The sequence below is a fragment of the Penaeus chinensis genome, chromosome 28 (assembly GCF_019202785.1).
Source record: "Penaeus chinensis breed Huanghai No. 1 chromosome 28, ASM1920278v2, whole genome shotgun sequence".
Taxonomy (NCBI): domain Eukaryota; kingdom Metazoa; phylum Arthropoda; class Malacostraca; order Decapoda; family Penaeidae; genus Penaeus; species Penaeus chinensis.
The window spans coordinates 10,446,802-10,464,301 of record NC_061846.1 but is presented as its reverse complement, the minus strand read 5'-3'; the positions used below and the strand labels follow the sequence as shown (position 1 = coordinate 10,464,301).

The following is a 17,500-nucleotide window of genomic DNA, read 5'->3' as shown; positions in this document are numbered from 1 at the left end:
CACATATATATATATATATATATATATATATATATGATTATATATATACATACATATATGTATATATATATGATTATATACTGTATATACACACATATATATAGAGAGTCGAGGGACTATGGTTTGTATTGGGCTCTGTAAGATTCTAACATAGCGTTGAGGCTGTGCTGGGAACATGTGGCCACCAGCCTTTTGGATGGGGACGCCTTGTGTTTTTTCTTCTTTATTATATACACGTGTTGGCGATGTTTATATTATATTCTAGATTAACATGATAAGGGTTCTTAGAGAATCTGGTGTTACTAAAGCTTAGTCTAGACCAAGTTACATTGTATCAAAACAGCTGAGCACCATTGTATCGGCACTGTCCCAATGCAGTTGCACAACTGAGCTGTATTCCAAATTTGTTACTCCACAGTTTAGCAACTGTTGCATAACACAATTCTATTAAAACATAATTGCTTCTTGACATTATGAACCCATTATTTTCAAAATAATAAAATGGTGGCACAAAGGCCTGTGAGTCAATACAGCTGCATGAAAAGTAATTTCTATTTATATTATTACTATTCTGGCAGCACTTAGCTTTGTGAATCAGTGCATCTGCCTATTAGGGGGAAAAAAATTATATTTTATCATCTGTTTTCCTCTCTCCTGTTAGTGCAATGCCTCATTAATCATGTAGGGACTAGTCTGCAGTATAGATGCGATTTCACTTGTCAGTTTAATGTAGATTCCATAAATTCTTGCCACGTGTATTTTCCTGTATTTGATCACACATTACTTGCAGCCCCACAATCAGGCACAAGTCAGCAGACTACTGGCCGATGACCGACAAGGGGTGATCAGTCATGTTGCCAACTTGTTTCTCATATCCAATGGGAAACACAGAATAACGTTGTAGTGGTTTGTGTTTACTCTGACACTCACCATTTCTACAGGAGCTGACGATTGACGATTATTCCTCGGGTCATGAATCATAGGGTATGGGCATGGGGGGAAAGCTGGACAAAGTTTATCTTCTAGGTCTACAGGAGTTGAGAGATACCAGTATCCATTTTCCACAACTTTATTACTGATAAGAAGTCAACTATCACAGCCGAATTCAGTCACAGTCACAGTGACACAGAACATGGAAAAGAAATACCAATAACATAAATACAGGCATCTTCCCCAGCTGAGGTTACCCGCCAACTTCATACAGTGGCGACTCCAGCGCTCACTCAGGCAAGGAGTTGCCACCTATCCAAGTAGGGTGTGGACTATGAGCTCTTTCAAATCTGAAAGTCACTGCATATTCTCCTGGAGATGGGGCATTTAATAAGAGACACAAGGATGTACTGAAGGGTGTCAGCAAGAGCATTCAAAAGAAATCACCCCATGTGGCGACAAGGCCATCACCCGTTCATGAATCCATGAATCTTTTCATATACTTTGCTGTTGGCCTGTTGCTGAGCAAAGTATCTTGGTCTGGACATGGATATGAAATCACTCCTATCCTTTCTGGTGGTAATTAGGGGTTGGGTGATGTCTTGCAACACCCAAAACTTGTTTCGTGATCGGACAAGAGACACGCCCCGAAGTTCCACCCACTCCTGGGAATGGCCGCAATTATTGGCTAGCTGCTTTACTTTTTTCTTCTCTTCTCTTCTCTTCTCTTCTCTTCTCTTCCAGAAGGCAGGTTTTGCTGTTATAGATACCCAATATAAATATGATTATGCATGAAAATAACCAAGGCAGGAGGAATATATCCGGCAACTGCCTACTGAATTCCCGCTACGTGAGAAGTGTCGCGTAGGTTATAACTGTCGGAAAAGACGGCTCATGTCAAGATTTTTAGGATTTGTTGAACAACAGTGTATCTTGGTCTGAACTAGGCTTATGACATAATATGTTCAAGTGTATGAAACAAATCTTGCATCATATTATGGGGAAATTTGTGGGTGAATTTGTTTTATTTCAGACTACCTTGTGATTTTTTATGAATATTTTTCCACTAGTGTGATAAATAGCCCCTCTACCCTATATATATATATATATATATATATATATATATATATATATATATATGTGTGTGTGTGTGTGTGTGTGTGTGTGTGTGTGTGTGTGTGTGTGTGTGTGTGTTTTTATGTGTGTGTGTGTATCATGGATATATATATATATATATATATATATATATATATATATATATATATATATATATATATATATATAGGGTAGAGAGGCTATATATCATACTGCTATATACAAATAGATAGATATAGATATGTAGATGTGTAAATATATATGTGTGTGTGTGTGTGTGTGTGTGTGTGTGTGTGTGTGTGTGTGTGTGTGTGTGTGTGTGTGTGTGTGTGTGTGTGTATTTGTTTGCTTTTTCTTTTCTTTTTCCAATTTTAGTTTAGTCTCTTGCTTAAGTCCAGATGGATTTTTGACAGACGTGTGTTAGAGGAGCGGGACAAACTGTATGAAGATATAGCTGCCTACTCACAACTGAAGCAGACAATTGAATGCCTTCTCCAGACACCATGTGAGGAGGGATTGCGCACTCAAGTTGACCTCGGATCAAACTTCTACATCCAGGCCCATGTGTATGTAGAGATTGTGCTGTGTTTCCCATTGCCTCAGTTTTGCTATTTCTCCCTTTCCATTTTCTTATTCACTTTACTTCAGTTTTATTACATGGATGGTGCTGTATCATTACTGAATAAAAGTATATTATGAATTTTAGTAAGTAACAATTTAGCATCGTGAGCAAGCCCATATAAAGCAATAAACGAGAGTGTATTGTATTGTTTTTCGAAGCCTAAATGTGCTTGTCAGTTTGGTAGATTGGAATTGGAATTCAAATATATTCAAATATATTCAACTGCTCTTCCACACTTTAACCCATTGACACCAGGAGGGTATGTGTACTTACACTGTCTACTGCAGTTTTATTTTATGAATTGAAGCTTGCAGTCACCAAGGTGTTTATCGCTAGGCCTGTTGAACCCACTGTTGCCAGGAGAATATTGTGGTCACTGTAGTATTTTCTGTGAAATGTCTCTGCACATAGATGGCTCCACAAGTGCTTAGCCATAAAAGAATCAATTTGTAGACCTTGTAACCTCACCTGATTTCACCTTTCCGTTAGTTTGTGGGAAAATTGTTTATTATAATTATTTTATTATTGTTATTATTATTACTAATGTTATTATCATAGACATTATAATTATTATAGCATTATTGACATTACAAACAGCAATATAAGATACCAGAATTCTTTTTCTGAAAATCAAGAAAAAGGTTAAATAGGTGAGATAGATAGTACTGATAATTGGCTCATTGTTGAATTTGTACATGTGGAATCATCTATGTTTAAAGACAATTAATAACCTAAAATAACAGTGGGCATGGCATATACATACACACCATCCCTGGCAATATCAGGTTAACCTTACATGTTTACTCCATTCCATGAATTTTCAGGGGGAAAGTTTTTATTTAAATTTTTGTTAGCATTGTTAATAACATTATAGAAATGATAATACATACACACTGAAGTCTCTAAACATCTGTTTGTAAACAGAACTTACAATACAAAACCACAGTGGACAGTTGATGTATCTGGTGTCAAGGGGTTTAAATATGCAATCGTATTTATCTCAAGGCAAATATCAGAGAGAATGACTAATTATCAAGTAGAGTAGAATTGATGTGGATAATTTTTTTTTTTTTTTTCTCTATTTCTTTCTTTCTGTCTTAGAATGATTTTCTCATTTTTACTTTTTTCTCCTTCTCCCTTTCAGGCCAGATGTTTCAAAAATTTATGTAAATGTTGGTTTAGGCTTCCATGTGGAACTGACTCTGCAAGAGGCCCTAAGCTTCATAGATAAGAAGTTAAAGATCTTAAATGCCAAAGTGACAGAATCCTCAAAACAGTCAGCCAAAATCAAAGGAAAAATCAGATTTGTGTATGAGGGCCTAAGAGAAATTGAAGGCCTTGAGAAGAGTGTGAAAATGAACTGAGGCCAAGGACTATCGCGAAGAGAAATTATGTGACTTTTGTATCATGTATATTTAAAATCAGTGTAATATATAAATTCCAAAAGACAATGAAGTTAGTAAAGAGTGTACCTGTCAATTATGGGAGAGTCTGGTGCATAACAGCAGTTGTGAGCCTATGCTTGTGGATTCTTCCGTACATACTTGGAAAATATACCGATGTTACTTTCCCCTTCATCACTTCAGAAGACATACCCCAGGAATTGGTTGGCCTTGTTGGACCTGCAGAAAATGGTCTGGATTGGTGCCCTGTCTTATCTCCTCATGTGGTAAACATAAACCGATTAACCACCAACAAGATCATTCCTCAGACAGATGAAGACATTGTTAAGAAATACAACATATTGCCTGGCGGTACCTGGAAGCCAACAGAATGCCAGTCAAGATATCATGTATGCAAACAGTTATTGTAGTGCATCTAAAGGCATTAGAATGTAATTAGATGTGCTTATCCAGTATATGTGCATGAAACCATCTTCATTCTTGCATCTGTGCATGAGTACCTTAAGTTTGGGTTCCACTATTCAGACTCAGCACTTGTCCCAGAGCCACCTTAGGCCACCCAGCCATCTGGTTTGGATTTATTACAAGTTCTTTCACCAAGGATAAGTGTGTCTAGACTGGCTTCAATTTTTTTTAACCATGTTATAACTGCATGATTATATTGAATAAGTTAGTAAGACAATCATAGGCTGTAGGCACATGTTGACAGCAAATAAACTAGCAGGGTCTCTGCAGAGAATGCTCTTGGTCTGGCTGCCCCTGTCCTTTGTGCAATTTCAGGAAAGGAATAACTGACAACTCACCCAAGACTCTGGAGTACTACTCCTTTGAGAAAAAAATAATGAAGTAGTGTAATGCAATAAAAATATTGTATATAATTCCAGACTCATGCAACCATATGTATTAAGTGCCTGCTGATTAGAATATAAAAGAAAAGGCAAATCTTAATACTTCAGAGTCCAGAGTGAGTTACCACTTCCCCCTTTCTTGAGATAGGATGCACTATAGCTCCTGATAATGCACCTAGGCCTGGCCAAAGTGGGTGATAATCTAGTGTCAGGTACAGCTAGTCAAATAAATATGTGGCCACCCGAAGATTATCAAGCTGGGATTTTACTTGGCAACAACAGTGGATTAAAAAGTGTTTAAAAAGTCTAAGCAACTTTTTACACTCATATGCTAATATTTGAAATGAAATGCAGAAGAAAGTATATGGAGAAATATACATTCCCAGTCTTAATTTTGTAATGGAATGATAATGCTCTCACTATATATTGCATACAGTGTGCACTTGCTAGCAGATAAATGCTACTGTTAAATTTATTAGAAATATAATAAAATAGATAAGTAAATAGATGATATAACTGTCTTAGAATGGTAAATATTTTCAAGAAATGAGTGTTATTATTGTCTGATCTTACATTTCCCTTCCTTTTTCAGAACATTTACACATTTACAACTATTCATGTTTAATTACAGCTGCATCTAACTGATGGGAGTGAAAGTAGCATGTTTATCATCTAAAGTTTATAAGAATTACAAAAATATAAACATATGTTACACATGTTTCAAGACTAAACAAGAGAGAACAAACTATATAAGAAACATATATTTCTAATATAATTGGACAAACAATTAGGTTAAATGGTAATCAACTTGTAAAATGTTGAGGCAAAAGAAAAGGAAATATAGATGATTACATCATGTATTCACTCATTTTTGTGTGAACTGTCTTCAGTTTCTTGTTGGAACATTCATCTTTTAGTGAGTGTAAGCTAATCAGTATAGTCAAGCAAGAGCATTAACAGAAATGTAATGTCTGTTTCTTCATAAACTTAAGGATTTCATTTCAAATACAAAATTGAGAGTGAAAGCTTGTTTAGACATTGATTAACATTGATTACTTAACCACATGTTGCTAGGAAAATGCTGTGTTCACTGTAGTATTGTTTTGTAAAATGTCTCTGCAAGTAGAGAGTTAGTTGGTAGACCTCACCTGATTTCACCTTCCCTTGAGTTTTCAGGATTTTTTTCACAAATTCTATCACTATCAATCTGTCATTATTATTATTATAGACATTATTAACAGCAAGATACAAGAAAATATGTCCGAAAATCAAGTTAAATGGTAAACACGTGAGACAGGTAATACTAGTAATTAGCTCATTAGTGATTTAGTACTTGTGGAGCCAACTTTGTGTAAAGACTATTAATAAACTAAACTCCAAGTGGGTATGACACATACCACTCCAGGCAACATCCGCTTAACCAATAGGGCTTATAGTGAATACACTAGTCTTACCAGATGAAATCCTAGCTTACTACACTTTGGGTGGCCACACATTTATTCAGTCAGCTGTACCAGAGTCAGACAAGGCTAGTGGAACCCCAGCTTTATTATAAGCTTTTTATATTTTGCTTTATACTCCTTTATCCAACTGTCTTATTTTTTCTGCTATATTGAGTGTAGTAGGTGTTTGAAAAGAAATTATTATTCAACTTTAATCAACTCTCCAGGTTGCCATCATCATTCCTTACCGAAATAGGAGTCTGCACCTCCAGCAGTTCCTGACGTATATGCACCCATTTCTCATGAGGCAACAGTTGAACTATAGGTAAATGTGTATTAGAGAAAATAATGGATTAATTACATGTATTTGTTTCAGGTTCTCTATTTCAAGTATAACCAAATATGATTACTAGAAAATAATCTTATACTGTATTTGCCCATTCACAACAGTGATGGAAGTTTTGGATATGGCAAAGGCATGCAACAGATTCAGTTGTGTTAAAGATATTAGCCACTGAGTTCATGATTATGATATATTCTTTTCATATTGAATTTTTTCTTATTGTCTCATTCCAACACAGAATTGTGGTTGTGGAACAAACAGACGAGAAGCAGTTTAATAGAGCAAAACTCTTGAATATCGGATTTGTCGAGACCAATAAGCTGGCCCAGGTTGACTGTTTCATCTTTCATGATGTGGATCTACTGCCACAAAATGACCTCAATGTGTATGCATGCACCCATAATCCACGACACATGTATTCTGCTATTGACACTTTCAGGTTAGCAATATTTTTCCGTATGTTTTTCTTTTTCCAGAATGTATGTAAGAATATAATGAAAAGGTAGTACTGAATACCAAAGCCATTGATACCCACTTTCCACATCAAACTGGGGCGAGAGAGAAAGAATAATAAATGAATGTGAAAGGAAAGGGCTTAAGGAGACACAAATGCCTTTTCTGATGTCATCAATGCTTTTTTGGTGACAGTTTTCTTGACAGTTAAATCTTTGTGGCAGGCATTGTAATCCAAACTACTCAGAAGATTAAATTAATTTTTTCATTAAATTTACCATATAGTACAGCTGGCCAAATAAATTCACAGCTACCCAGATATTATTGAGCCTAGATTTTGTCTGGTCTGTCTCAATCTCAATAGGATTTAAGCATAGGGCACTAAGTGTTAGCGCATATCAATATTCCGGGTGGCATGTGCATACGTGCCATGGTGCACCAGTCCCGTTTTCCTGGGGCATGTACAATCATGCCACACACTGTGGTGCTGACACAATCCCCCGGCAGTAGGGCCCGGGCCACTATGAGTACAACCCAGGAGAGAGGGCTTATGCATCGGGAAACCACCCAGCGGCATTGGGTTAAATAAATAATGTAAAAAGCAGTCTAAACGTATTTTGTTACATATTTAATGAAATGAATTGCATATGAAAGCCTATGAAAAAACAGACATTTCATGTCTTTATCTTTTTTCCTGAATGTTAATGCCCCCATACAACTTACTCTTACTAAAGGATGAATGTTCAAAATAATAATAATTATAATAATAATTATAATAATAATGAAAATAGATAAATTAAGTAAATATTTAAGTGTGTAAATATATGATATAATTGTCTTTTGCCTACTTCCATTTCCCTGTCCATAACATATACAGGTTGCTTTCCATTTACCCTAAATGTTTGTCGAGAGCAAAAACAAATGTTCCCAAAATATTATTTGTTCTCCCTTATATTGTCATAAAATGATTATGTAACATAAATTATTCTGTTATGTAATTCCTTAAAAACATCAGTTAATAAGTGCGCTATTATCACATCTGTCAGTTAGCTGCAGCTCTGTTTAGCCTAAATTGTTATTGATGTTTAAATGTTATGGAAACAGAAGGGGAAAATATACTAGACAATAATATGACATGTCAACGTATGGTAATTCTTTATATTTTTTTAAGTGTACATAGTTTTCAGAGGGAAAGGCAAATATAGGCAACAGTTTTTATTCTTCCTGTGATAATTTTTTAATAAATTTCATGGAACCTTTAGCGAGTGTAAGCAGTAAGCAGTATGGCTAAGAGAGCCCATTAACATTCAGTTAGGAGATTAATGTAAGGAATGTCTACTTATTTATGCATTTAATTTAGAATATTAAAATATATGTGGCAAAGTTTATTTAGACCTTAAACACAGTTTATTTTACAACAGGGTTTATATTTTTATACTTGAATGCACTAATGTTACCAGATAAAATCCCAGCTGAGTAACCATAGGGTAATATGTAACATAAGAACCTTTTTTGATCTTGCTCGTCTTTTTTACGAATGAGGTTACACCCACCTCACACATTCAGACCTCAAGTTACAATCCAAGCCACCTTTATGCTCCTCATGCAATATTTCTCTTTCGGTCCCACATATCCTACCCCCACTTAAATGGAGCCTGTACCTTTACTTTACCTTACTTGCCCCCCCCCCCCCCCCTGTATGACCTTTGATGTCTAGCACATATATTTGTTTAAATCACTAACCATTTTGGATTTGTTAATATATGGTATATTCATATGCCTGTGACCCCCAGCCAGACCATTTTCCATTTTTCACCAAGTAATTAGAACTTTACATACCATTGATCCAGATACTGGTTAACACAGCTTGCTCCAAAAGTTATGCAGATATAAAAAGGCATGTTTCTAGTATTAATATAAAATATTTACCAAACATTGAACAGACCAGTAGGAAATAGAATAAGTACTGGGCATGAGATGGGTGGATAGGAATGGATGGTCAAAGGATGCGAGGCATGATTTTCTTTATACCTTTAATTCAAGTTCATATCAAACATATATCAGTGAAAAAAAGTCAAGATAGGCACCAGAGTGGGGATGGGGGTGGGCAGTTTAGGTAGAATGGGCAGCCAAGGGACAAGACAGGGAGTTGCAGTGTGGGACATGGATTGTTATATCTCACACAGGGATTATGATGATAGAGGACAAATTCAATTATCAATTAAACAGAAGGGGATAATCATCAGGAGTATGGGGCAGGGTTACTGTGGCCTCCATGGGAATTGTGTTTGCCCTTTTCTCAGTGGACTCCATTTGGGAGCCAAAACAGTTGTCTGTCCACAAAAAAAAAACCACTTGTTTTTCTGCAATTCTATTGTCTGCCACTCAGTTTATAAGTTACTTTTCAAATTGAGATCAATCAATACTACTTGGCTTTTTGAAATTGAGAAGCTTAAAATTGTGCTAGCCATATTGAACACAAATGACATCGGCAGCCTATGTCACTAACAGTGACACCTCAGTCTTCTTACTGGAAAATTTGCTTTGGGCATTCAGTCGAATATTCAATGTCCTTGCAGTATATTGTAAAATAACCTTGGTTGTAATCTGGCATACAGGAAGAGAGGGAGTAGCTCATGCATTCTCAACTAGAGTGGATTACGACTTTTTAGGGATACTGTACTCATAATACTCATAATGTCTAATAACACACACTTGCAGTTACATGTACACATTTCAGAGAAACACTGAATAGCCTTCTTTGAGACTGAGTCCTATACTTTTCTATACCATTCTTCTTCACCATATTGCAGGTACCAGCTTCCATATCGCCGTCTGTTAGGAGGAGCTGTGGCTGTTCAGAAAGTACACTTTGAAGAAATCGATGGATTTGCAAACAAGTTCTATGGATGGGGAGCAGAGGATGATGACTTTTACAATCGCTTTGAGAAAAGAGGGTTACATATCATTCGTTTTGACCCAGGGGTAGCAAAGTATGTCATGCTATCCCATATCAAAGCCACACCTTCGCAGGAGCGATATGCACATCTTTGGGCAGAAAACAATAGAAATGATGGCCTTTCTGATTTAACTTATAAGCTGCTAAAAAAAGAACTAAGATCTTTGTATACTTGGCTATATGTATCTTGTTAAGTGTCTTCATTAGTAATATAGGGCCAGTTAAAAAATAAATAAATGTTTGTTAACATGGTAGAAATAATTTGGGGTCATCACCACCATACCTCCTCCTTGCATTCATTCTTTCAGGGAATTCCAGTCATCATCATTATTTTTTTTTTTTTTTCCCTTCATCTTTTACATGTATTCTCCAGTATATTGTTTACATGAATATAATACCTAGTTTCACTAAGTTAGAGCATTTCTTAGGTTTCTATGAATATTAAATGCTACTTTCTCCAATTTCTTGTCAAATTAAGATGCAGTCTGCTTCAAAATTATCAAAACAAATTTTAGGAGGGTCAGCAGGCAGCCCTTCAGATTTGGATTCTTTAGTCATAGAAATCTCTCATTCTCTTTTCTTTTGTGTGTTCCTTTTTTTTTTCTTTTTCTTTTTGACCCCTTTGTTAATCTTTGTCCACCGTCTCTTTCCACCCCCTACCTTCTCTCAAGGGGGGCATTATTGTTAGGCATTCATAGCCAAGATTCAGTGTAAATTTCTTTAATTTTGAGAAGTTATCTACCTGCAACTACCATGGACTACTTTATACCACTAATATCAGTTGTGGGAATCATGTGCCATTCTTAGCAAACATGGAAATACTGAGCTTAAGGTCATTATTAATGTTATCCCTTTTCCATTTTACATGTTGATATAACTGTTAAAATATGAAGTTCAATATTAGAAGTAATAATAATAATTACTTGCATTCATTGTTTTTTATGGAAATTATCCTTTGTTTATTGTTAGAGTAATGCTAAGTGATCTGTAATCTTCACACTGAAGGTAATGGACTAACCTACATATGTAAAGTATTTTTATTACCTGGGAGTTGCCAAATGAAATGTGTGATCTTAAAATGTAGAAAATAATGCACATGCAGATGTTGTTATTTTCCATCTGTATTTTTGAAAATGATATTAGAGAAATATACATTACCAAAAATCAGAAATCTGTTTATTTCAGCTCCAGGAAATGCAAAGGCACTGCACCAGTAGGAATGTGCAAGCTGCAAACAAATGATTGCAAACTGAATATTCAGTTCAAACTAATTAAAAAGTGAAAAAAAAAAAAAAAAAATAAATAAATAAAATCCACTGGATTACACATCCACTGTTATAAACCTATTATAAAAAACATACAAATGAACAGAAAACAAAGCCCATTTTAACATGTCAGGCTGACCCACAAGCTACTTCCATACAAACTGCTATTCCAATTAACTGTAGATGATAAAAATTCTATGGGAGTAAGCATGATTTATTGTAATTGGAGCACAGCATTTTTACATGCTTCCCAAAGTTTCACCACAGTACAATGGAAATTGATACATAGAAAAAATATATTTCCTTTTTTTTTTTTTTTTTCTTTCTTTTTTTCTTTTTCTTTTGGAATTAAGGCACACCAACAATGTAATTGTGCAATTTTCAGGCCATTGAATTATTACACTTTAATAATTCATCAGCCAGTTTCATTTAATACAAAAGAGTAGAGCAAGTTTTTACTTATAATCTATACACATATCAAAGTACTTGTTATTAAGTCAAGTTAACCACTATCCAGATGTGGTCAGAATATATCCTACACTGAATAATGAACTTTCATATTAATGAAAGGCACATTATCACAATAAATGAGTTACCAACTTTTACGAGTGCGTGAGAGAAGGATACTCATCAGTCATTAGAGCAAAAGTACGACAATTGGGGCAATTTGACTGGCGTTTCAACCAATCCTTAATGCATTTCTCATGGAAAACGTGCTGGCACTGGAGTGGAACAGTTGGGCATGCATTCAGGGCTTCAAGACAGATGGAACATTGTTCTTCAGGAGCACTCCCTTCATCCCCTCCAGGGCCCTGCCACTCTGGTCCTCCATTTCCACTCTTGGGACACTGAGTGAGGGAGGCCCATGGAGCTAGTGTAGCCTGTCCAGAACCAGGGCGGCGAGACTTCAGGTGTGCCTTTACTCGATCTACAATCATATCCACATTCAGGCCTGAAAGACTCTTGTTGTTCTGTATGCGGACTTCTCGAAGGGCACTACACACCTCTGGTCTGTAAAGTAAATACAACAATATACTGGATAAAGCTTATGTTGTGTACTTATTTTTATAACATCTGGTTCATGTCAGTTTGTACCTACAAAACTGATTACAGCACGAGATCCTTGTGACAAATTTACATAATCAAATTAGACCAGTGACCAGAACTTTGCATAGAAGTATCTCAATTTTCTTGTCTTACTTCACTAAAAAAAATTTACACATTTTAAAAAATTCCATCCAACTTACGATGAGTATTCCTTTCCTACTCGTTGCTTGCAGATTTCTATCAATCGCTTATATGAGGCTGTACTTGTGACGGAGTCATCCTTTGATGCAGGATTTGGAATAGCACTAGAAAGAAAGTATATTTTTGAGCAACAGATTTTGTTAACCTCAATAAATTCATAACCTTTAGTTATTACAACTTGAATTTCAACTTATCCTATTAACCCCTTCACGACGGGTCACGTCTAAAGACGTCAAAACAAACCACTCGAAATGTGGCGTGCGGCTATATGTCGCAGCAGCACACCGAAGCGCTACGAGGCGGTGATTCAGCTTGAAGTACCGAACTCCCGCCCTCAAAGTCGGCGTGTTGCCATTGATCGCCAAAGTGTATTTTTTTTTAGTTTTCTTCACCCGTCACCAAGGGGTTAAAATTAAGAGATTATTATCGTTCAGAAAGCCTTTAAACCATATATTTAAGATATTATCATTGATAAAATAGTGATGCATATATAGAACTGTCTTTACTTTTTCCCCTTTCCTTTCTCCTTCTTCCAACATTTCACTTAAACTGCCATAATATCCTAATATTTATCAACCCATTTCAGATGGGTCAAGTATACTAGCGCCAAACAAACCGCTTGGTCTGCTGGGTATGCCTGTATGGGCGGCAACGTGCCAGAGTACATGCAGCAGGACATTCCACTTGAAGTAGTGAACTCCTGTGCCCAGTGTATGGCCATTGCCAGAAATCACCAGAGTTTATCACGTTCAGGGATTTCTGTTACCCGGCAGTGATGGGTTAAGCTAACATTCACAATGTAATAAACTCATTCTGAGAAAATGTTTACACATCAGTATTAACATTAACCCAATGGCGATGGGTCACGCCTATAGGCGTCATAACAATACGCCCGAAATGTGGCGTCCGGCTGTCCGCCGCGGCGGCGCGAGCCAAAGCGCCCCGAGGCAATGATTCAGCTTGATTTACCGAATTCACGCGCTCAGTCGGCGCATTGCCGCGGTTTGCCAGAGCGTAGAGTTATTTTTAATTTTCTATACCCATCGCCAATGGGTTAAAATGAATTGCAGTATTTAGGACTCTTCCAATAATAATAATAATATGAAAAAAACAACAAAAAAAACAGCAATTCCTACCCTTTCACAGCATTTGGAGGCTGCCTCGGTAGTGGCCGCACCAGTTTTGGAGGAGGAGTACCAATGGCTCCCACAGAATTGTTACTTGTAAGGTTCTGGGAATGGAAGGTTTTTGGCATTAACAAAGTCATGAAGGATCTGATTTACTTTTCTAACTTATTTCAAAGGATTATTAGAACTTTCACTGATGCATATCCTATCTCAATATATGAATGTCTACAATTCCTTACATCAAAAGATAAGTAACAGACCTTAAAATCAATTTTACAACTTAGCTTTTAAAGATAATTTATAAAGATTTTTTTTTCTTTTCCTCTTTTTTTTTTTTTTTTTTTTTGAAATTACAGTAAGCTGTTTCAAAGAAGTTCCAGGAAACAAATATTGATATTTTAGAAAAAGAAACTATCGTCCATTTCACATACTTTCCCTTGATTCTCATCAGCTGAACTAAAAGGGTTTCCAAGAACCATAAATTCCTGGTATTTTAAGAAATGAATCAAAGTGCAATGAAACATAGGAATGCTAATGGACAAACATACATTCAAAGCTTCTAAATCACAAGAAAATCTGTCAAATCACCTGAAATTTAGGCTTTGTTACTGTGGTTGTACTAGGTGGGTGCTGTATTGGGGAAGGCAGAGGGCCAACAGCTGTCTTGCTGGCCTCGGCATTAGCATTAAGAGAGATGTCACTCAAACCATATGCTGAGTGACTGCCAACTGTGGCAGATTCCCCAACAGTGCTGGCCAGACTACCAACAGCAAGGCTGGGTGGTTTGGTTGGTTTTTTGCTCTCCTTTGCCTGGACGTTCAAGGTATGATTACCAACTGTGATTGGCTGTAAAAAGAGTAAATTATCATTTTATTTATTTATCTTATTATTTCTTCCTCTTTCTCTACTTCTCTTTCTTTCTCACCTTCCTGTGAAGATTCCAAAATATTATTTTTTTTTTTACAGGTGCTTTTCAGCCATTGAAAGGTTTATATAAATAGCATGAGACTTGGAGTTTTCATCCTCAGGATTTTGTAGTTTCTTGGTTTAGAGAGAAATCTAGAATTTGGTGTAAAATTATCAACCAGACACATAATATTTACATAAATGCATACATACACACATATACAATATATATATATATATATATATATATATATATATATATATATATATATATATATATGTATATATATATATGTATATATATATATGTATATATATATATATATATATATATATATATATATATATATATATATATATATATATATATATATGTATATATATATATATATATATGTATATATATATATATATGTATATATATATATATGTATATATATATATATATATATGTATATGTATATATATATATATATATATATATATATATATGTATATATATATATATATATATATATATATATATATATATATATATGTATATATATATATATATATATATATATATATATATATATATATATATATATATATATATATATATATATATATATATATATATATATATATATATATATATATATATATATATATATATATATGTATATATATATATATATATGTATATATATATATATATATATATATATATATATATATATATATATATATATATATATATATATATATATATATATATATATATATATATATGTATATGTATATATATATATATATATGTATATATGTATATATATATATATATATATATATATATATATATATATATATATATATATATATAGTGAATACACAAATACATATATGTATATACATATGCATATTTTATACATATGTGACTGGGTATATGTAATATTAAAAAAAAAGGATGGCGCCAATCATTGCCCTGCCACTTACCCCTACCGACAGGGCTTTTTTGCAGTCTTCAACATTACGGAATGTAACAAGCCCACATTTCGGTATGGGTTTGCCCTCTGGGGTTCGGCCTTTGTCATAGAGAGTAGCAGACACCACTTCACCATAGCAGTGACTGAACAGATTCTGTCATGCACATACAAAATTTCATGCAAATAGATTATATTATCCAATACCTATCTTCTATATATTTGGAAATAATCAAGACTTATATCATCAGGCTACAACACACCAAACTGTGAAAAGACAATCTGACTACTGACACACACATGAAGCAACTAAATCATTAAATTCAATATTCATAAATATGTTAGAATGGTAAATCACTCTACACTATGCACAAACTAGATTTACTGGAAAATTAGAAATCCTTCTCGAATTTCATCTTCAGGAAGTAATCTGAGAATGAAGGAATGAGAGACTCCACAGGAGAAAGAACATTATTAAAAGTTAAAATCGGGTAGTTGATTTATTAACCCAATGGCGACGGGTCACGCCTATAACCAATTCATCTGATGGCCCATGTCCCACTGATGGCAAAAGAGGGTTACTTTAGTCTCTCCTTGACCGCTCCACCCAGATACTAGGGGTCAAAGATGCAGACATGCAGAAGAATAAGAAGTAGCAACAGCTATTTTCACATAAAGTTGGTGGTAAGAAAAGATGTGTATGTATATCCCACTGTGTGTGGGTAATCTGTACTCTGAAAAGAATGAATTGTGAGCAGGACTCCCCTTTATGGATACCTTAAGTCATGTTTCTGCTGTCAATTTCTCTCTAAGTATAAAGAAAACTTATGTACATCTCTTCTCCCAGAAAGACACCTCACCTGCTCGTTCTCAGTCTGCCCTACACTACTCTCTTCAACCTCTCAACTGTAGGCTTATCTTTTCCCAGGCAAATACTCTACACCTCAGCCTGATTCACACAAGTCCTTCCCTCCCTCTACCTCAAAGGTGGGCATCTATACTATTCCTTGTGCCTGCTGTGCCAGTCATACCAAGCACTTTTCTTATATAAGTACATTAATCTAGGGGACATACAATAACATCCTCTTCTGCCATCACTGGGACACAAGCCATCAGACTGGTCAGCTGCATAAAGCATCTTTCCTTCCACTGATTTCTATGCCTGCAGACTGGTGGAATCCTTGATAAATCAACTGCTCAATTTCAATCTTACTAGCAATTCTTCTCCAGCCAACTGTCTCCCCACTTCCCTCCTCCTCAGATTACTCCTTTATGCTGGCCAGCCTTCAGAGATCATCTGACTCTTTTACTTGATCTTCATATCTATTCACTAGTTTTCACCTGCCCATCATCTACCATATTTTTTTTCCCCCTCTCCCTTTTATTCTCCTTCCTCTCCAGCTTCACTTCATACCTAAGTTAAAATCTAGGGGGATTTGTCTCTGTTTTCAAATAATCTAGGTTGTGCATAGTAGGTTTTTCTACAACTAAGACCAATATGATATTACCCAGCATGTTAGCAGATTCTGTTTTCTAGCATAATGCATAAAGAATATGTTACTCAGAAGCAAGTCCTAACAGCTCACATAAGATATTTCATAAAGAATCTGTATAGACCTGAGCAAGTCTCATGTCACTCAAGTATATTACTTTATTTCAATGCATTCTAAACTTAGATTTGAACATGTGATTGTTCAAGAAAATGTTAGAAAAATCACTTAAATCCTCTTTTTTAATTACTCATACGCTTGGAAGGTAATTTATATTCAACATAGTACACTTTTTCCCTCGTAGTTTAAGTATAGTAAAATAAAGAGTCAAACAAAAAAAATCAGAGCAATCACATTTCATTTCAGTAAGAATTACTCACAACACCAAGATTCTTCAAATGAAT

The 17,500-nt window shown here is 35.1% G+C and overlaps 2 protein-coding genes across 2 annotated transcripts in view; one reads left to right on the top strand and one right to left on the bottom strand.

The window, feature by feature from the left end:
* LOC125039912 (beta-1,4-galactosyltransferase 4-like) overlaps window positions 1–11,262 on the top strand; it is a 22,610-nt gene extending 11,348 nt beyond the window's left edge. The window contains 6 exon segments of the mRNA XM_047634282.1: window positions 2,439–2,591; window positions 3,792–4,009; window positions 4,012–4,439; window positions 6,568–6,665; window positions 6,922–7,122; window positions 9,950–11,262. Coding sequence (XP_047490238.1) covers window positions 2,439–2,591; window positions 3,792–4,009; window positions 4,012–4,439; window positions 6,568–6,665; window positions 6,922–7,122; window positions 9,950–10,289 — 1,438 coding nt within the window. The 3' untranslated portion in view covers window positions 10,290–11,262.
* LOC125039910 overlaps window positions 11,119–17,500 on the bottom strand; it is a 53,914-nt gene continuing 47,532 nt past the window's right edge. The window contains exons 39-43 of the mRNA XM_047634280.1: window positions 15,620–15,763; window positions 14,324–14,581; window positions 13,745–13,839; window positions 12,608–12,712; window positions 11,119–12,371 (exon numbers count right to left, since the gene is read on the bottom strand). Of these exons, the coding sequence (XP_047490236.1) occupies window positions 11,963–12,371; window positions 12,608–12,712; window positions 13,745–13,839; window positions 14,324–14,581; window positions 15,620–15,763 (1,011 nt within the window). The 3' untranslated portion in view covers window positions 11,119–11,962. The remainder of the gene's footprint in view (window positions 12,372–12,607; window positions 12,713–13,744; window positions 13,840–14,323; window positions 14,582–15,619; window positions 15,764–17,500) is intronic.